At 41.7% G+C, this 22,517-nt stretch overlaps 1 protein-coding gene across 4 annotated transcripts in view; it reads right to left on the bottom strand.

Annotated features, from left to right (window-relative positions):
* Positions 1 to 22,517, bottom strand: part of pds5a (PDS5 cohesin associated factor A) — a 312,001-nt gene that overhangs the window by 15,232 nt on the left and 274,252 nt on the right. For all 4 annotated transcript variants that reach the window (XM_068036537.1, XM_068036525.1, XM_068036541.1 and 1 more), the window contains exons 28-30: positions 11,544 to 11,663; positions 10,227 to 10,289; positions 2,250 to 2,395 (exon numbers count right to left, since the gene is read on the bottom strand). In XM_068036537.1, the coding sequence (XP_067892638.1) occupies positions 2,250 to 2,395; positions 10,227 to 10,289; positions 11,544 to 11,663 (329 nt within the window). The remainder of the gene's footprint in view (positions 1 to 2,249; positions 2,396 to 10,226; positions 10,290 to 11,543; positions 11,664 to 22,517) is intronic.

Below are 22,517 nucleotides of genomic sequence, written 5' to 3'. Positions count from 1 at the left end.
GTACTCTGGGTGGGGACTTCAATGTCCATCACCAAGAGTGGCATGGTGGCACGACTACTGACCGAACCCTGAAGGACATATCTGCCAGACTGGACCTGCGACAGGTGGTGAGAGAACCAACAAAAGGAAAAATTCTACTTGACCTCGCCCTCACCAATCTAGCTGTCGCAGGTGCATCCATCCATGACAGTCCTAGTAGGAGTGACCATTGCATAGTCCTTACGGACACAAAGTCCCATCTTCACTCTGAAGATAGCCTCCATCATGTTGTGTGGCATTACCAAAGTGCTAAATGGGATTGATTTTGAACAGATCTCGCAGTTCAAAACTGGAACTGGGCCATGAGCAGCAGCAGATTTGTATTCAACCACAATCTGTAACCTCATAGCCCGACATATCCCCCACTCAACCATGACCATCAACCTGGTTCAATGAAAGAACAGGAGGGCATGCCAGGAGCAGCACCAGACATACCTAAAAATAAGGTGTCAGCCTGGTGAAGCTACAACACAGGACTACTTGCATGCCAAACAGAAGCAGCATGCGATAGACAGGGATAAGCAATCCCACAACCAACAGATCAGATCTAGGCTCTGCAGTCCTGCCACATCCAGTCGTGAATGGTGGTGGACAATTAGAAAACTAACAAGAGGAGGCGGCTCCACAAATATCCCCATCTTCAATGCCTGGGGAGCCCAACACATCAGTGCTAAAGACAAGGCTGAAGTATTTGCATCTATCTTCAGCGAGAAGCGTCGAGTGGATGATCCATCTCGGCCCCCTGAGGTCCCCAGTATCACAGATTCCAATTTCAGCCAATCTGATTCACTCTACGTGATATCAAGTAGAATACAACCTGGCCAATTACCGTCCTATCAGTCTACACCCGATCATCAGCAAAGCGATGGAAGGGGTCGTCGACAGTGCTATCAAACGGCACTTGCTCAGCAATAACCTGCGCACTGAAGCTCAGTTTGGGTTCTGCCAGGGCCACTCAGCTCCTGACCTCATTACAGCCTTGTCCCAAACATGGACAAAAAGAGCTGAACTCCAGAGGTGAGGAGAGAGTGACTGTCCTTGACATCAAGGCAACATTTGACCGAATATGACAATAAGAAGCCCTAGCTGGAATCAATGGGAATCAGGGGAAAAACTCTCCGCTGGTTGGAGTCATACCTAGCACAAAGGAAGATGATTGTGGTTTTTGGAGGTCAGTCATCGCAGTCCCAGGACATCATTGCAGGAGTTCCTCAGGGTAGTGCCCTAGGTCCAACCATCTTCAGCTGCTTCATCAATGACCTTCCCTTCATCATAAGGGCATAAATGGGGATGTTTGCAGATGATTGCACAATGTTATGCACCATTCATGACTCCTTAGATACTGAAGCAGCCCGTATCCAGCTGCAGCAAGACCTGTTGAAACACCAGGCTTGGGCTGATAAGTGGCAAGTAACATTTATGCCACAACAGTGCCAGGCAAGGACCATCTCCAACCATCTCCCATTGATGTTCAATGGCATTAACATCGCTGAATCCCCCACTTTCAACATCCTGGGGATTATCACTGACCAGAAACTGAACTGGACCTGCCACATAAATGCTGTGGCTACAAGAGCAGGTCAGAGGCTAGGAATTCTGCCATGAGTAACTCACCACCTGTTTACCCAATATCAGCCCACCTGGCACAAGTCAGGTGCGTGATGGAATATTTTCCACTTGCCTGGATGGGTGCAGCTCCAACAACATTCAAGAAGCTTGACACCATCCAGGACAAAGCAGCCCGCTTGATTGACACCACCTTCAATATTCACAGCAGTGTGTACCATCTACAAGATGCCCTGCAGCAACTCACCCAGACTCCTTCGACAGCACCTTCCAAACCCACGACCTCTACCACCTAGAAGGATAAGGGCAGCAGTTGCATGGGAACACTACCACCTGCAAGTTCCCCTCCAAGCCACACACCATCCTAACTTGGAACTATATCGTCGTTCCGTCACTGTCGCTGGTTCAAAATTCTGAAACTCCCTTCATTACAGCGTTGTTGGGGTATCTACATCCCATGGACTGCAGCGGTTCAAGAAGGCAGCTCACCACCACCTTCTCAAAGGCAATTAGGGATGGGCAATAAATGCTGGCTTAGCCAGCGATGCCCACATTCCACGAACGAATAAAAAAAAATCAAATGTTTAGTAATTTAACACCCAGCCAAATCTTTTGTAATACAACAAAGTGGAGGAATGCCTTACCTTCCCCTGTTTGCAGCTGGTGAGCTGGGTTCAGAGTTTCCACTTATATTGCTTCCTGTCTCTAACCCTGGATTTCTGTCTTGTGGTCTTCTACCAGCAGCTGACAAAGGTTTGTTCACTGCACCCAATACAGTAGCTGGTTTGGGCTGAGAATAATATAGTTAAGATAGCATATATGTCAATCAACACAAAAATTAAAATGTCTTTCAAATATACAAACACATTTTATACATTTCGGAGAAACCAGGATTTATCAGGTATTGGAATTCTTCAGGTGTCATATGCCACAAATGTGGCTCAAGTTATTTTTAACTGAAGGAACTGCTGAAATAATTATCTGCCGCATTCTCCAGCTGATTTTTTTTCCAGCAACATTGAAATCAATTTTTAACAAATGGATTGCAATGCATGACAAAACCGGTCAGGGATACGTATAAAAATGGGTAGTCACAATGCACTGCATATTTGAACCTGTACTATAATAGAATAAGGTGTGACAAAGTCTCTTACATTTTCCAAGTACGGAGTTATAACTTCCTATTTCAGAAAAAATAATGTTTTTATGACCAATGAAAGCAGCAATTAAACAGCAATATTTAAACACAATCTCGGTACAAAACAGGACCATTTTAGTATCAGTAACAGGTGAATTTACAACGAAAATTCTGTTTTTAAAAATGTACAGTCGACATTTCACTGTGAAGCATCCTTTTTATTTACTGAACTTAAACCTGAGGTATCTCAGTAAGCCAAGCAACTAGTAAAAGCAATAGCAAAAGATCTTGCATGCAGGTCCACATAAACTTCCCTTACCACATCCCTTCAGTTGATTTTATCACGAGTGATATTACAGAACTGTTCAAAATTACATTGCTCCCTTAAACTTGACAGACCCTTGAATTGCAGGACACTAATTCTGGTTTCAAACATTCAGGCTCTGGTGACACAAACTCCTGAACAGTGGAAACCAAACTCAAAATTAGACAGAGCTTTGCTCATTTGGACATCCCAATAGCATTGGTCTCACATCAGTCCTGGTATCTATTATCCTCTTTACTCAATTAACTTTTACAATGCACTATTAGTTGATGTAAAAAGTTGGAATGAAAAGATGCCATGTCACTAAATAATCTGGGAGCTCCCACTCTTGTTAAGTAGACAAACAATACTATTAATGATCACGTAAGCACATTTAGCAAAACATAAAAATTAACTTCACTCAACTGTTTTTAAACCATTGTAAAATTCAGACGCAGTCAGAAACACACTTACTGTAAGAATACCTATTATTGTTAACTAAAAGAGGAGTGTGAGGGATCAGGTGAATGGAAATTTAGAAATCTAAAGAGAAAAATAGAAGCAACAGAGCAGTGTAGTGATCTGGATAAAGACAAACAAAGTGGGGCAGGAAGGGACAGAGGGTTTAACAGTAATAGTGCATCAGCGAATAAGGTCCAAATAAACAATCGTAGTAAGATAATACAATTAAAGGCTCTTTATCTGAATGCATGAAGCATTTGTAATAAGAAATGAACCAGCTGCAAAACAGAGATAAATTGTTTAGGTCTAATCGCCATTCCAGAGAAAGTTACAAGGTGACCATGGTTGGGAAATAAATATTCCAGGGTACACAATTCGAAAAGACATGCAGAATGGAAAAGGAGGACCAGTAGCCCCAATAGGAAAAGATGGCGCAAGGAAATCAATAAGAAAGGATCTTGACTCAGAAGAGGAGCAGAATCAGTATGGGTGGAAATTAGGAATAACAGGGTCAGAAAACGCTGGTGGGAATAGCTTATAGGCCCCTTAACAGTAGTTACACCAGTGGACACAGCATTAATCAAGAAATAATTGGAGCTTGTAACAAAGGCAATGCAACAATCATGGGGGGACTTGAGTCTTAATATAGATTGGACAAATCAAATTGTCAAAGGTAGTCTGGAAGATGAGTTTGTAGAATGCTTTCCTGGCAGTTTCCTGGAACAATATGTTGTGGAACCAACAAGGGATAAAGCTATTTTAGATCTAGTATAGGCTTGGCCATGTGAGCCGCATGGAAGATGGCAGGATCCCCAAAGACACATTGTACAGTGAGCTCGCCACTGGTATCAGACCCACTGGCCGTCCATGTCTCCGTTTCAAAGACGTCTGCAAACGCGACATGAAGTCCTGTGACATTGATCACAAGTTGTGGGAGTCAGTTGCCAGCATTCGCCAGAGCTGGCGGGCAGCCATAAAGGCGGGGCTAAAGTGTGGCGAGTCGAAGAGACTTAGCAGTTGGCAGAAAAAAAGACAAAAGCGCAAGGGGAGAGCTAACTGTGTAACAGCCCCGACAAACAAATTTTTCTGCAGCACCTGTGGAAGAGCCTTTCACTCTAGAATTGGCCTTTATAGCCACTCCAGGCATTGCTACACACACCACTGACCACCTCCAGGCTCTTACCCATTGTCTCTCGAGATAAGGAGGCCAAAGAAGAAGATCTAGTATTGTGTAATGAGGCAGGGTTAATTAGCAATGTCATAGTAAAAGATCCTCTGGGGAAAACGTGATCATAATACAAATGAATTCCATATTGGGTTTGAGAATGACATCCTCGAGTCCTATAAAATCTTCAACTTAAAACAAAGCTAATTACATGGTATGAGGGGACAGCTGGCTAAGGTGGATTTTTTTTTATTCGTTCATGGGACGTGGATGTTGCTGGCTAGGCCTGCCTTTATTCCCCATCCCTAATTGCCCTTGAACAGAGTGGTTTGTTAGGCCATCTCAGAGGGCATTTAAGAGTCAACCACATTGCTGTGGGTCTGGAGTCACATGTAGGCCAGACCAGGTAAAGGCAGCAGATCTCCTTCCCTAAAGGACATTGGTGAACCAAATGGGTTTTTGCAACATTCGACAATGGTTTCACGGTCACCATCAGACTAGCATTTAATTCCAGATCTTTATCAATTGAATTCAAATTTCACCATTTGCCATGGTGGGATTTGAATCCATGTCCCCAGAGCATTAGCCTGGGCCTCTGGATTACTCAACACGTGACATTACCACTACGCCACTGGTAAATAGACTGAAAGGTATGGTGGTAAGTAAACAGTGAGAAACATTTAATTGGAATGAGTCAAAACATTCAACAAAAATATGTTGCAATAAAAAAAAAGTTCAGCAAGCAAGATCCATCCATGGCTTACTAGGGAAGTTAAGGATATTAGATTAAAAGAAAAGCTTTGTAATGCTGTGAAGAATAGTAGTAAGCCTGAGGACTGGGAGAGTTATAGAAACCAAGGGTGAACACAAAGTTGATAAAAATGGAAACGGAAGAACATGAGAGTAAACTAGCAAGGAATATAAAAACAAATTGTAAGAGTTTTAATATATATAAAAAGGAGAGTAGCTAAGGTAAACCTCGGTCCCTTAAAGGTAGAGGCAGGAGGAATTATCATGGGGAATGAGGAAATGGCAGAGACGTTGAACATTTTGTGCGTGCATTCACACTGGTAGACACAAGTTACATACCAGAAATAGAGACAAGCCAAGGGGTTAATAAGAGTGAGGAACATATGGTAATTAACATCAGCAGAGGAAAAGTATTAGAGAAGCTTAAAGGACTAAAAGCCGACAAATTCCTAGGATCTGATGGCTTATGTCCAAGGGTTTTAAAAGAGGTAGCTGCAGAGAATATGGATGCACTGGCTATGATTTTCCAAAATTCCCTAGATTCCACAATAAATGGTAAGATTCTGAGAAGTGGAGAGGAACAGAGGGACCTTGAAGTGCATGCCCACAGATCTCCAAAGATGGCTGGACAGGTAGATAAGGTGGTCAAGAAAGCATACAGGATACTTGCCTTTATATTTTATGCCTTGGCTAATAAGAGCTGGGAAGTTATGCCGGAACTATATAAACATTAGTTAGGGCGCCGCCGGAGTAGTGTGTGCAGTTCTGGTCACCACACTACAGGAAGGATGTGATTGCACCAGAGAAAGTAAGAGGAGATTTATGAGGATGTTGCCTGGACTGGAGATTTTAGTTATGAGGAAAGTTTGGATAGGGTTGGGGAGACTAATTGAAGTGTATAAAATTATGAGGGATCTAGATAGAAAGGATAGGTAGGCCCTATTCCCCTTGGTTGAGGGGTCCATAACCATTGGGCATAGATTTAGGCCAACAGGTAGGAAGTTTAGAGGGGATTCTAGCAGTTTCTTTTCACCCAGAGGGTGGTGGGGATCTGGAGCTCACTGGCTGAAACGGTGGTAGAGGCAGAAACCCACATAACATTTAAAAAGAACTTGGGATAGGCACTTGAAGTGCCATAACCTACAAGGCTAGGGACCAAGAGCTGGAAAGTGGGGTTTGCCCAGATGGTTCCTTGTTGGCCGCCGTGGACACAATGGGCCTAATGACCTCCTTCCATGCTGCAAATTTCTATGATTCTTTTGGAAGGTGAGAAAACAGCCAATTGGCACTCTACACCAGTTGGATTATGTCACTATGATGTTTTAAGGTGCATTATTAAACCTGGTAAAAATGTCTAGGAAATGTCTAGGACAATAACCAGATAGCAGAGAAGCTTCTGTTTAGATTCAAAATATCAACAAAGGTCCCAGCGGATTGGAAGTGAGCAAACGTAACATCGCTATTCAAGAAAGGAGGGAGAAAGATAACAGTGAACAACAGGTCAGTTAGCCTGATATCAGTCATTGGGAAAATGCTAGAAATTATTAAGGAAGTATTAATAATGCACTAAATAAATTATAGTGCGATCAGACAAAGTGAACATGGTTTTACGAAAGTGAAATAGTGTTTAACAAATTTATTAGAGGTTTTTGAGGACGTAACTGGTAAGGTAGACAAAGGAGAGCCAACAGACGTAGCATACTTGGATTTCCAACAGGCATTCAATAAGGTGCCACACAAAAGGTTAATACCCAGGATAAGGGCAAATGGAGTTGTGGGTAATGTATTAGCATGGATGGAGAATTGGTTAACGGACAGGAAGCAGAAGGTAGGGATAAACAGGACGCTTTGAAGTTAGCAGGCTGTAACTAGTGGAGTGCCACATTAATGGCTTAGACAAAAAGATCCAGAGTAATGTATCCAAGACAATACAAAGCTAGGTGGGAATGTAAGCTATGAGGAGGACACAAAGAAATATAGCTAGGTTAAGTGAGTTGGCAACAAGATGACAGATGGAGTATAATGTGGGGAAGTGTGAGGTTATTCACTTTGGAAGAAAAAATAGAAAAGCATAATTTTTTTTTTTAAAAGGCGCGGAACTTCTAAATGCTGATGTTCAGAGAGACTTGGGTAGACTTATAGAAGAAAGTTAGCATGCAGGTACAGCAAGCAATTAGAAAGGCAAATGGCATGTTGGCCTTCATTGCAAGAGGACTGGAGTACAAGAATAAGGAAGTCTGGTGTCACGACCGAGGCGTGATTCAGTCCCATCACTCCACAGGTCGCATCATATTATTTAAAGTTTTCCCACCCAACCAGAAAACAGCCAAATTAAACACTCTAGTAATCCCCAGAATAAAACAGACCAAACCAGGTATCTTTAAACAACATATTAATTATTTATTAAAAACTAAATCTTAAACACTATTAAGATAAACCTATGTCTAAAGACTGTATAACTTCTTATTTTAACCTAACTCCCTCATTCACACACACACACTCAAAAATCAACGGTTAACCGTTTAAAAAATTTGCCATTTCTTAAGAATAAATAAATAACTGGGTTGTTAGTCTTTGTGGATTACGTCCCTGATGGGTGAGGTATCCTAGTGTAAAAATAATCAAATGCCACTTGAAGTCTCCATGCAGAGATGAAACAGTCTCTTAGTAGACTGGCATTCAAAGCTCTTCGGCTGTAGCAGGCGTCACACAGTTCTTTCAACGATGAACACAGCAATAGGTCGACTTCAATTTTTAAAAAATCGGCAGCCTTTTGGTAAAAACTTTACTGTGAATTCCAGAAAACACAATCAGTCAAGAGAGTCAGTTTTGAAGCAAAGACTCTTAGATTGGAATTAAAGAAAAAGAATTTTTCTACCTCCAGCAATACAAATGGTCTCTTGAAGGGCTTTTTTCTCCTTAGACAATTAACACTTTAGCTCACTGTAGAATTTCTGCTGAAAGAAATAGATAGCTCTTTCCTTCAGTAAGCATGCTTCGTTGGTGTCTCTCTAAACTGGTTTTAGCTGTTTTTTCCCACACAGTTAAATTGAAACTTTATACCATGTGACCTCCTCACACTCCTGATGTCGCCTAGGTAACGACTGCAGCTGTGGCACATAGATCCCAGAAATCTAACACTTTTCTCTGTCTTAAAGATACACTGTTTTTAACAGAGTCTTAAAGGCACACTCCTCTGTTGTAAACAGAGGAGAAAAAGATACAGTTCCGTGACACTTGGTACAATTGTATAGGGCTTTGGAGAGACCACACATGGAGTACTGTGTGTAATTTTCGTCTCCATATCTAAGGAAGCTTGCATTGGAGACAGTACAGCGAAGGATCACTCGATTCGTTCCTGGGATGAGAGTGTTGTCCTATAATGAGAGGCTGAGTAAACTGGGCCTATACTCGCTGGAGTTTAGAAGAATGAGAAATGACCTCATTGAAACATACAAGATTCTGAGGAGACTTGACAGGGTAGACAATGAGAAGTTAGTTCCCCCGACTCAAGAATCTAGAACACAGAGGGCACAGCCTCAGCCTAAGGGATCGATCATTTAGGACTGAGATGAGGAGAAATTTCTTCACTCAAAGGGTTGTGAATCTTTAGAATTCTCCACCCCAGAGGGTAATGGAAGGTCTATTTTTGAGCATGTTCAAGGCTGAGACAGATTTTGTGTTTCTCAGGGAATCAAGGGATATGAAGAGCAGTGGGAAAGTGGAGTTAAGTAAGAAACTCAGCCATGATCATATCGAATGGGGGAGCAGGCTTAAGGGGCCATATGATCAATTCTGCTCTTTACGTTTTGTTAATTTCATTTATGTGTGTTAAAGTTGATATAAAAGCTATCATGCAATTTTGGCTTAAGTTGATAATTTCTTGGAAACTCTACCTACAAGCCTCTCACATAGATCCTTTATTAACTCAAGGGAGGTTTGGTAGTTTTGAATAGTTCCAGGGTCAAATACAGTCGCAACTCTGTATTAAAATCATACTGTATGTCCCAGCATAACATGACCACCAAAAACTAGATCAAACAGCAAGGGGTAGGAACTTGCAGCTGTAGCACCCAACATTGATTCAGTTTTAAGAAAGAGGGCTTGGCACTGGGACAAGCAAGCAAACCATTTACTCTCATTTAAAAAAGTTAAATAAGTTTGAAATGTCAGAAACCTAACCACCAAGAAATGAATATCAGTCCAGCCCCTTTCAAATTGATATAAAATTCAAGATGCTCTGTTCTTTTGCAAATTGTCTCAGCACAAACTCCCCTTACATGGAAACAGAATCTTTGCTTGATGCAACATGGGGTCCCCTGGTGGATCTGAAAAGTAGGGGAGCATGGGGGGGAGGGAGAGCATGAGAAAACATGTGCAAGATAATTTGCATGCACCATCCAATATGTAATTATACATGCATCGATCAAAGCCTCTCCCATCTTCTGAGCTATTTGTGTTTAAAAAAGATTGCAAATAATCTAAAAATAGAAAAGGAAAACTTCAATTATTTCTGCAGGTAACTTTTTTTTGTTGCTGAATTTTCATGCTCTTAGATGTCACCTGTAAAATGGAACACTTGGCATTTTGGTTTCCCAGTAACAGTATCAGGTAAAGCACTGGCCAGATGCAGAGCAAAGATTTGTCAATTTTCTGCCAATAATAACCTGAACCTCAGAGCAACAACCCAAGAACCAGTGCTAATATTTTCCACTTTCGACAAGAGTAAAGCTAATTTGCAATGAATCGTGATGAGTTTTATAATGCAGACCTGCAGCAATGAAGTCTGGGTTAAGACTTACCTTCCCTGTCAACAATAATGTTTTTGCTTCATCTGACAAGTAGCACTTATTATTGCAGGAATCCTAAGCAAAGAAACATTTATTAAAAATTCTATATTTGCAAATGAGGCACAAAAAACCTTAAGCTTTACATTCAATGCTACAATGGAGGATAGTTAAAACAGACTTGTACACATTTATAACGTTTTCATTTTGCTATACTATTTTATGTTATTTCTTCCTTTTGCTGTTAAACCTTCTCACTGTGTATATTGCTCTATTACCTTGCTTGTACAGTTAAACTTTTCTCAGGCCATGAAATGATGCATATCTGATACAACTGACCATTTTTAGATTGTCTTTCACTGTGGCTCACTTAGATGAACTACAAGGAGCTACACAAGATGTTCTGATTCCTACCATTCCATAGTGTGGCACTTTTAGTACAGCAACATTGTGGCACCAGATTTGCCTCGTTAATTTTTATTTTATATCATTACCCAAACTGAGAAACCTTAAAATGCACCTTCCAATATACAGTAAATAAAAATGAACAGGTGCTTTCTTAGATCATTTTTCAGTTACTAATTGCATGAACTGACATTTTAATTAATAGCTAAATGCTAATATTGATCTGCTGCTTCATATTTGATTGGCTGGTAACAAAGTTATCAATATTCTTCCATTGGTGTCATAGGTAAATTGTCTTGGTCTTCAAATGGAAGAGCACCTAAAGGTACTAAATTTAATCCATGGGACAGAATAATTCTTGTTTTATTGGATCTCCTTTAAACTCTAGAAAGTGCTACATGGTTGTCAGCAGTACATCACTCCAATGTGAACATCCTATTTACTTTCAAAGAAATATGTTCCTGTGGCTGTTGAGTTAAGATAATGATAAAGACCTCCAGAGCTCGTCTATGAAGAATGGACACCTGAATGAAATACTAGAGGACAGCGCTTTTATGACAAGTGGTGAAAAGGGGAAAAAATTTGGTGAAAGCCTACACTGACCAATTATTGCAATAAAGCATAACACCCTCTTGTTAACCTGTATCCACCTTGCCACCACCAACCCCACTCCCCCCCCAACCAGGTGAGTTTGCAAGCTGACTCCCTCACTATTGATGGGAATGTTTCCCACATTCTCGCCACTTGCTATGTCTTTCAGACCCATTGGTAACATTTTCTACCTTCCGACTGAAAAAGTACCCAATCTCAACCCTCCATTAACAGACTTGCCTAGCTTTGTTCCCACTGACAACAGTCTGCCATCCCAATACCGTATTACAAGAATATTTAAAGCCCTACTTTAAGGCACAAAACAACTAAAGTTACTTTGTCAGGTGGGGTGAAGAACTTGGTTGGCAGTACAGGATCCTTTGGCGAGTCCAGGTTATATGTTGTACTTTTGCTTGTGATGACAATAAGCGCCACATCACATACTATGTAGAGTTTCTGCAAATAAAAACAGAAAAGAAAAACATATTCAATAGCAAATGTGTCAAGTTAAAAAGGTTCTGAAAAATATTTGTACTCCAAATTTAAAATAAGTTGCAGCATTCCAACAACATCTCCAATGGGATTGCTGAGGGTAAGTTGGAGGATATGTTGTTCTATAATGACAGCAACATACCATCACTCTGGTGCTAATGCGATGCTGTATGGAACCTGACTTGTCCTTTTAAAGCCACATGGTCTAAATGCTTTAAGTAAGGACATCGTGAAATCACTTAGAGGGCAATCATTTTTCTGGATTGATGGCAACTTTAAAATCCCTTTATCTACCCAGCATCAGAAACTAGCAGAAAATAACTAAACTTTTTTCCATCCTTTTTTAAAAAAGGAATTGGAAACTGAATATTTGACAAAGTGTGTGATCTAAGCTGCAACAATCCATCACAAAACATATTCTGCGGGGGGAAGGGAGTGAGCCAAAATTTGTGGTACGCATTGGTATCAATGAAAGAGAGATCAGGTACTTAGGTCCTACGGTCAGATTTTCAGGAGGAGTGGAGGAACTTTAAAAATTAAGACCTCAAAAGGTAGTAATCTCTGGACTACTCCCAGCGCTGCGCACAAACGAGTATAGAAATAGGAAGATAGGGAGGATCAATGTGTGACTTGAGGCATGGCGCAGTAGGGAGGGCTTCAGATTCTTGCGGCATTGAGATCACTTCTGGGGCAAGAGGCACCTATTCAAACGGGACAGGTTGCTCCTCAACAGGACTGGGACCAACGTCCTCACGGGGAGGTGCACTAGTGTGGTTGGGTACAGCTTAAATTGGCAGGGGGGGTTGGGCACCAGCATAAAGAAGTCGAAATGAGGAATAAGGTGACATCTATCATGGGGAAGGTGTTAGAATCAATCATCATTAAGGAGGCTATAGCTGGGAACTTAGAAAAACTCAAGGTAATTGGGAATAGTCTGCTTGGTTTTGTGAAAGGGAAATTATGTTTAACCAATTTATTGGAGTTCTTCGAAGGAGTAACATGCGCTGTGGATAAAGGGGAACCCGCTGACATTTTGTACATAGATTTCCAGAAGGCATTTGACAAGATGCCACATAAAAGGTTATTGCACAAAGTAAGAGCTCATGGTGTAGGGGGTAACACATTAGCATGGACAGAAGATTAGCTGGCTGGCAGAAAACAGAGTATGCATAAATGGGTCCTTTTCTGAGTGGCAGGATGTGACGAGTGGAGTCCCACAGGGGTCTGTGTTGGGGACTCAACTTTTTACAATTTATATCAATGACTTAGATGAGGGGGAGCGATGGGATGGTAGCTAAATTTCCAGATGACACAAAGATAGGTAGGAAAGTATGTTGCAAGAGGACAAAGAAGTTGCAGACCGATATAGATAGGTTGAGTGAGTGGGCAGAAATCTGGCAGATGGAGTATAATATGTGAAAATGTGAAGTTGTTCACTTTGGCAGGAAGAATAAAAAAGCAGAGTATTACTTAAAGGGAGAACGACCGCAGAATTCCAAGGTGCAGAGGGATCTAGGTTCTCTACTGCATGAGTCACAAAAAGAGGAATTGAAAATAAAAATAAGGATGTTATGCTTCAGTTATACAGGGCATTGGTGAGACCACATCTTGAATACTGTGTGCAGTTTTGGTCTCCTTATTTAAAGGATGTAAATGTGTTGGAGGCAGTTCAGAGGAGGTTTACTAGACTAATAACTGGAATGAGCGTGTTGCCTTATGAAGAAAGATTGGACAGACTGGGCTTGTTTTCACTGAAGTTTAGAAGAGTGAGGGGAGATATGATTGAAGTATACAAGGTCCTGAACGGACATGACAAGGTGGATGTGGAGAGGATGTTTCCTCTTGTGGGCGAGTCTGGAACTAGGGAGCACTGTTTTAAAATTAAGGGTCACCCTTTTAGGTCAGAGATGAGGAGAATTTTTTTCTCTCAGAGGGTTGTGCGACTTTGGAACTCTGCCTCAGAAGGTGGTGGAGGCAGGGTCATTGAATATATTTAAGGCGGGGGTAGACAGATTCTTGTTTGACAAGGGAATCAAAGGTTACCAGGGGTAATAGGAATATAGAATTCGAGACACGAACAGATCAGCCATGATCTTATTTAATGGCGGAGCAAGCTAGAGGGACCGAATGGTCTACTTCTGCTCCTAAGTCGTTTGTTCGTTGTATGTATGTTCGTAAAGTGAGTGTGTTGTATTGTTCCAAAGAAGGAAGTAGTGCCATATTAGATAGGAGCAGACTAAGAAGGAAAACGAGGAATACAAAGACAGGTCTAGAATGCATGTATGTAAATACACAAAGCTTGGTGACAGTAAGGTTAGTGAGCTACAAGCATAAACAACTGTGGGAATATGATGCAGTAGCAATAACAGAAATGCGGCTTAAAATGGCAAGGCTGGGCACTTAATATTCAAGGATACAAAGTATTCAGAAAAGATAGGAAAGAAAAAAAGGGAGGTGGGATGGCAGTACTGATCAGGAAAGACATGGTAGTGCTGCAAAGAGCACATGTTCTTGAGGGAGCAAGGACAGAATCTATTTGCTGACAGTTGAGAACCAATAAAGGCATGATCACACTACTGGGAGTATTCAATAGGCCTCCAAAGAGTGAGAGAGGGAGGAGCAAATCTGTAGGGATGTGCAAGAACTATATAGTAGTGCTATTGGAGGACTTTAATTACCCAAATATCGATTGGGATAATGTTAAAGACAAAGGAGATGGGGAGGAATTCCTGAAATGTGTTCAGGAGAACATACTTGACTAGTAAGTTCTCAATCCAACCAGGAAGGAGGCATTGCAGGATCTGGTGCTGGGGAATGAGGTGGCCAGGTGTCTGTGGGGAACACCTGGGTGAGAATGATCATCCTATCATAAGGTTTAGACTAGCAATGGAGAAGAGCAAGGAAGAATCTAAGTAGAATGTCTAAATGGAAGAGGGCTAACTTTAATGGGATGAGAGGGGATCTAGCTCAGGTAAAATGGAGCCAAAGACTGAGAGGAAAAACTGTATTGGAACAATGGGTGATATTTAAGGAGACAATTCAGCTACAGGCTCTGTACATTCCAACAAGGGCGAAAGGTAGGGAAACCAAAGCCAGGGCTTCTTGGATGACGAGGGAAACACAGAATATGATGAAACAAAAAAAAAAAGAGGGCACACAATGCACACCAGATGAATTCTTCAAGCAAGAACCAGGCCAAATACAGTAAGTTGAGAGGGTAAGTGAAGTAAGTGGAAAAGAAGACAGGCGAGGAGAGATGAAAATAAAATGGCAGTCAACATAAATGGGAACGCAAAAATCATCTACCGGCTTGTAAATAGTAAGTGGGTAATAAGAGACGGGTTGGTCCTATTAGGGATAAAGAGGGCAATATATGCTGATGAAGTGCAGGGTAAAGCTAGAATACTTAATGAGTACTTTGTGTCGGTGTTTACTAAAGAAGGGGATGCTGACAAAAGATCGGTAGAAGTGGAGACGGTAGAGGTAATGGATGGGGCGAAAATTGAGAGGTAGGACGTACTGGAAAGGCTGGCTATGCTTAGAGACTTGATAAGTCACCTGGTCCGGATGGCTTGCATCCCAGGTTGCTAAAGGAAGTGGGGGTGGAGATAGCGGAAGGGCTTGCCATAATCTTGCAATCTTCCCTAGATACGGGGAGATGCCAGAGGATTAGAGAGAGGCAAATGTGGCATCCTTATTCAAGAAAGAGTGTTAGGTCATTCCTAGTAACTACAGGCTGGTCAGTTTGACATCAGTGGTGTGTAAGGTTTTAGAAACACTAATCAGAGGGAAAAAATCAACACGCTCTTGGTGAGGTTTGAGTTAATTAAGGAGAGCCAGCATGGATTTGTAAAAGGCAGATTCTGTTGGACTAATCTAATTGAATTTTTTGATGAAGTAGCAGAGAAGGTTGATGAAGGGAGAGCAATGGATGTTGTCTATATGGATTTTAAGAAAGCGTTTGACAAAGTACCACATAAAAGGCTGATTAACAAAATTGAGGCTCAGGGAATAGGAGGGTCAGTGTGTAAATGGATACAAAATTGGCTTAAGGACAGAAAACAGGGAGTCGTGGTAAGTGGTTGTTTTTCAGACTGGAGGATGGTAGACAGTGGCAATTCCCAAGGGTCAGTGCTAGGACTACTGCTTTGTTTGCTATATATAAATGACCTGGATATTGGAATACAGAGTAAAATTTCAAAATTTGCCAATGATACCAAACTTGGGAGGCATGGCAAACAGTGAAGATTATACCAATTGACTGCAACAGGACACGGACAGACTAGCAGAATGGGCAGACAAGTGGCAAATGGAATTTAGTACTGAGAAGTGAGAGGTGATGCTTTTTGGCAGAAGGGAGGGGCAATACCGACTTAATGGCTCAATTCTAAAAAGTGTGCAGGGACAGGTTGATAGGTAAATTGGCCATTGTAAATTGCCCCTAGTGTAGGTAGGTGGTAGGAGAATTGAGGGAAGGTGGGGATGTGGTAGGGAATATGGGATTAATGTAGGATTAGTATAAATGGGTGGTTGATGGTCGGCACAGACTCGGTGGGCCGAAGGGGCTGTTTCAGTGCTGTATCTCTCTATGACAGAAGGACCTCAGGATTCATGTGTATAGATCCGTGAAGGTGGCAGGATCTATTGACAGTAATTAGCAAAGCATATGGGATTTTGGACTTCATAGAGGTATTGAGTACAAAAGCAGGGAAGTTATGCTCTGGTTAGGACACAACTAGAGTACTGCATCCAGTTCTGGTCACCACACTTTAGGAAGGATGCGAGGGTCCTTGAGAGGGTGCACAGCTTCTTGAGCATTGTTGGAGCTGCACACATCGAAGCAAGTGCAAAGTATTGCATCACACTTCTGACTTGTGCCTTGTAGATGCTGAAAAGGCTTTGGGGAGTCACTCATTGCAGATTACCCAGCCTGAAACATTTTTGAGTATAAATACTATGATTTTTGAACATCGAGATTTTTTTCAAATGTAAATTTACTTTTACGGTTGTCTAAGTTGGTAAAAATGAATGTGCAGTGTCCAGTTCCATTTGTGTTCTGTATCTTTTTGCAGCAAGACCTGGACCAACATTCAGCCATGGGCTGACAAGTGGCACGCCAGGACCAGGCAATGACCATCTCCAACAAAAGAGAATCTAACCATCTCCCCTTGACATTCAAATGCCTTGGATCAAAAAAGGGCCAATAAAACCAAAAACATGATAAATAGATAAGGATAACATGACCTTAACATACAGATATGGATAACAAACAATGTTATGGGCTCTATCAGCAACAGCAGCATATTAGACTCTCCGTTCATATTGATTGACTCGTCTTTGCAAGATCTAAAAGGGTTCATAAATGTACCAATAAGATTGAGAACCAGGCTTTCCTCAGCCAATATGAGGTCACCAGAGAACGCCACTTACTTAATATTGTAAATAATAGCATTAATGAGAAGAAAAAGGGAAGAAAAGACCAATTCCTGCTCTAACATCTAAACAGACAATAGAAGCTGTCTATATTAGCCAACGTGTTAATTCACTGCTTGAAGGACTGGATTAAACTGACAGTGCAGCTTTTGGCTTTAACAGGTTTATCCGCACCAGTGTTTTCAAATCCCTCCATGGTCTCACTCCTCCCTATCTGTATCTTCCTACAGCCTTAAAGATCTCTGCACTCCTCCAATTCTGGCCTCTTGGGCATTCCTGATTTAAATTGTTCTGTCATTGGCGGTCCATGCTTTCAACTGCTTTGGCCCCAAGCTCTGGAATTCCCTCCCTAAGCCTCTCCACCCTTCTTTAGGATGCTCCTTAAATCTTATCTCTTTGACCAAGCTTTTGGTCACCTGTCCTGATATCTCCTTCTGTAGCTCGGAGTCAGAAATGTTTTTCATAATGTTCTTGTTCAGCACCTTGGGATGTTTTGTTATGTTAAAAGTGCTATATAAATGCAAGCAGTAGTAGTGCTGTTTATGCCCTAAGAACTATGTGGCTAGTTCCATGCTCCTGAAAGATGTGCACTTCCATTCTGTAAGGGAGCATTAGTCACTTGAACAGGAGATGTGTTATAGGAATATCGGAACATGAGAGGCCATTTATTCCCTCGAGCCTGTTCCACCGTTCAATGAGATCATGGTTGATCTGTGACCTAACTCCAAATTCCTGCCTTTGCCTCATATCCCTTTAATATCTTTGCCTAACAAAAATCTATCAATCTCAGATTTACAAACAACTGATCTAGCAACAATTGCTGTTTGCAGAAGAGACTTCCAAACTTACAACACCCTCTGTGTGCAGAAATGTTTCCTAATTCTTGAAAGGTCTGGCTCTAATTTTTCGACCACGCCCCCTTTTCTCTATTTACCCCATCTGTTCATGTGAATATCTTGGAAACTTCAATCAACTCACCCCTTAACCTTCTAAATTCCAGAGAATACAACTCTAATTCGTGCAGTGCCTTCATAATTTAATCCTTAGCCCAGGTATCTTTCTGGTAAATCTACACTGCACTCCCTTCACGACTAATATATTCTTCCTTAAGTGTGGTGTCCAGAACTGTTCACTATACTCTAGGTGTCGTCCAATCATGGTTTTGTATAGCTGAAGCTTGGTTTCTACCACCTTGTATTCTGGTCCTCTAGCTATAAAGGCCAGCATTCCATTTGCCTTTCTTATTATTTTCTGCATCTGTTTATGATATTTTACGACCTGTGTTTTTGGACCCCTAAGTCCTCCACTGTTTCTAGCTTTTCACCATTTAGAAAGTACCCTGTTCCAACCTTTTTAGGTCCAAAGTAGATGACCTCACATTTGCCTACATTGAAATCCAATTGCCAATTTCACCCATTTACTTAATCTCTCTGTAACTTTTGCTTCCATCTACGCTTCTTACACTGCCACCTGTGCTGTGTCATGGGCAAACTTGGATATGTGGCTTTCTATCGCATCATCCAAGATGTTACTAAATACGATGAATAGTTGAGGCCCCAACACAGATCCTTGTGGGACACCACTAGTCACATTCTGCCAATTAAGGGTACCTGTCTGTTATCCCTACCATCCCTACTTTGTGTCTGGCTGCATAGCCAATTTCCTAACCAGACCACTAATTTGCCTTCAATTGCATGAGCTTCAACTTTAGCTAGCAGCCTCTAACGAGGGACTTTATCAACTGCCTTCTGGAAGTCCAGATAAGGAATGCCCACACACATTCCCCTGTCCACTACTTTAGTCACTGTTTCAAAAAATTCAATCAGGTTCAACAGGCATGACTTGCCCTTCACAACAGCTGACGTATGAACTAACCTGAAACATTAACTCTGCTTCTCTCTCCACAGATGCTACCAGACTTGCTGAGTATTTCCAGCATTTCTTGTTTTTATTTCAGATTTCCAGCATCTGCAGTATTTTGCTTTAACTTTACAAATCTATGCTGGTTCGCTTTTAGCTTAAAATTTTCAAGCTGTTCAATTAATCTATTCTTAGTTATAAACTCTAGTCATTTCCCAACAACAGATGTTAGACTAACTGGTCTGTAATTCTCTGGTTTCCCCCTCTCACCTTTCAAATAGAGTGACACGTGCAATTTTTCAATCTAAAAGCAATGATTCCTGAATCAAGAGCACATCGGACTGTTCTCATCTATTTCCTTTAAAACCCTGCGCTGGATTTGTCACTCTTTAGTGCCATTATTCTTCATTACTCTTATTTTGCTCATGATAATTTTGGTGAGTCCCTGTCCCTGATTCAATATTAGTTTCATAGGAACACAGGAGGAGTAGGCCATTCAGCCCATCGAGCTGCTCTGCCATTCAATATGATCATGGCTGATCATCCACTTCAGTGCCTTTTCCCCACACTACCCCTCATATACCCTTATGTCATTTGTATTTAGAAATCCGTCAATCTCTGCTTTAAACATACTCAATGACTGAGCTTCCACAGCCCTCTGGGGTAGAGAATTCCAAAGATTTACAACCCTCTGAGTGGGGCGGCACAGTGGCGCAGTGGTTAGCACCGCAGCCTCACAGCTCCAGGGACCCGGGTTCGATTCCGGGTACTGCCTGTGTGGAGTTTGCAAGTTCTCCCTGTGTCTGCGTGGGTTTTCTCCGGGTGCTCCGGTTTCCTCCCACAAGCCAAAAGACTTGCAGGTTGATAGGTAAATTGGCCATTATAAATTGTCACTAGTATAGGTAGGTGGTAGGGAAATATAGAGACAGGTGGGGATGTTTGGTAGGAATATGGGATTAGTGTAGGGTTAGTATAAATGGGTGGTTGATGGTCGGCACAGACTCGGTGGGCCGAAGGGCCTGTTTCAGTGCTGTATCTCTAATCTAAAAATCTAATCTAATCTAAAGAAATTTCTCCTCATCTCTGTCCGAAGTAGCTTCCCCCTGATTTTGAAATTGTGTCCCCCGGTTCTAGACTCCCCAACCAGGGGAAACATCTTAGCTGCATCTACCCTGTCTATCCCTTTAAGTATTTTGTAGGTTTCAATGAGATCACCTCTCATTCTTCAAAACTCTGGAGAATACAGGCCCAGTTTACCCAATCTCTCTTCCTTGGGATGTTCAGCATGCTGGCCTCTTCCTCTACTGTAAATAATGATCCAAAGTAATGATTTAACGTTAGTCATTTCCTTATTTTCATTGACTATCACTGTTCTCAATTTTCAAGGGGCGCATATTGCTCCTGACCACCCTCTTTTTCCAAATATAACTGTAGAATTTTTTTGTACTGATTTAAATATCCCTTACAAGTTTCTTTTGATATTCTTTTTTTGTAGCTTATTATGCGCTTTGACACCCTTTGCTGTTCTTTGTTCCTTTACCATTCGTTAGGATCTGTGCTTTTATTTTGCATTTTTATGGCTTTTCTTTGAGTTTTATGTCAGTTTTTTTGTCACCCATAGTTTTTTTGGTAACTAGAGCTCTTCCCCCTTAGGGGCATAAACAGGTTCTGCATCACAAATTCTGAGATAATGAAACATAAAACCTGAAGGGTATGCCTGTTACAAGGCCATTTACATAGCTGGAGATCTTTGGATTGACCTAGACCTTGCATAAAGGACAGCATCTCCTGATCACGATGCGAAAATGCTGAATGGAAAGTGTCACAAAGTATTTTTCGAAAGACAACATTGGGTAGGGGGTTCCACTAGGTTGCACTTTTTTTTGGCACAATTTACCCAAAATTTGTGTAAACAGCATAAAAGATCTCAGAAGTTTAAGTGCAAATTGAGCTCAGTGCACAAAACTGGACTTCGCCCCCAGGATGAATTAACCGCCACTAAGAGTTTCCGCTAACTGTGCTTATTTGCAGGCCAGTTGGGGATTTCAACTACCCCAATATCAACTGGGATACAAACAGTGTGAAGGGCACAGAGGGGACAAAATTCTTGAACTATGTTCAAGAGAACTTTTTTAGCCAGCACGTAACAAGCCCAATGAAAGGGGGCGCAATTCTAGATTTAGTCTCCAGTAATGAAGCTGGGCAAGTGGAGGAACTAACAGTGGGTGACCATTTTGGAGATAGTGGCCATAATACAGTTAGTTTCAACATAATCATGGAAAAGGACAAAGATAAAACAGGAGTAAAAGTTCTAAATTGGGGAAAAGCAAATTTTAAGAAACTGAGACCCTGGCAAAAGTGAACTGGATACTACTCAAAGGAAAATCAGTGGCAAACCAGTGGGAGGCATTCAAAAGAGAGATACTACAGGCACAGTGCAGGCATGTCTCCACAAAGATAAAGGGTGGTACTGCCAAATCTAGAGCCCCCTGGTTATCTAGAAGCTTACAGGGAAAGTTAAAGCAGAAAAAGAAGGCTTATGACAATCACAAAAATCTTAATACTTTAGAAAGCCTAGAGGAGTATAGAAAGTGCAGGGGTGAAGTAAAAACAGAAATTAGAAAAGCAAAGAAAGGACATGAAAAATTCATGTCATGAAAATCAGCTTCCAACCTCAGTCCCGCAACCCCAAACAGCCCGCTTCTACCTCCTTCCCAAAATCCACAAATGGGACTGTCCCGGCAGACCCCTTGTGTCAGCCTGCTCCTGGCCCACTGAACTTATTTCTTCCTATCTTGACTGTATTTTTTCTCCGCTGGTCCAATCTCTTCCCACCTACATCCATGACTCTTCTGACGCCCTACGTCATTTTGATAATTTCCAGTTCCCTGGTCCCAACCGCCTCCTCTTCACTATGGACGTCCAATCGCTCTACAACTCCATCCCCCGCCAGGATGGTTTGAGGGCTCTCCGCTTCTTCCTTGAACAGAGGCCCAACCAGTCCCCATCCACCACCACCCTCCTCCACCCGGCTGAACTTGTTCTCACATTGAACAACTTCTCCTTCAACTCCACTCACTTCCTTCAAGTAAAAGGTGTTGCTATGGGTACCCACATTGGTCCTAGTTATGCCTGTCTTTTTGTGGGATATGTTGAGAATTCTTTGTTCCAGTCCTACTCAGGCCCCCTCCCCCAACTCTTTTTCCGGTACATTGATGACTGTATCGGTGCCGTTTCCTGCTCCCGCCCCGAACTGGAAAACTTAATCAACTTTGCTTCCAATTTCCACCCTTCTCTCACCTTCACATAACATAAACATGTGTTTTTTTTTACATCACACCGACTACACTTGGATCTCTTGGAAATGTTGATCACCTTCATTTGTACTCTATCAGCTTTGTTGCATGTAATTTTCCATATTATGTGCCTGTAAATAGACCAGTCTTCAGTCTCAAAAGACAGAAAAGCCCAAGTTTCTCCAGCCATTTCCCATATTACTGACATCAAGGATCAGACTCATGTCTC

This window comes from Heterodontus francisci, chromosome 1, assembly GCF_036365525.1.
Source record: "Heterodontus francisci isolate sHetFra1 chromosome 1, sHetFra1.hap1, whole genome shotgun sequence".
Classification (NCBI taxonomy): Eukaryota; Metazoa; Chordata; class Chondrichthyes; order Heterodontiformes; family Heterodontidae; genus Heterodontus; species Heterodontus francisci.
Note: the sequence above shows the minus strand (reverse complement) of the source record. Positions and strands in the feature narration are given on the sequence as shown.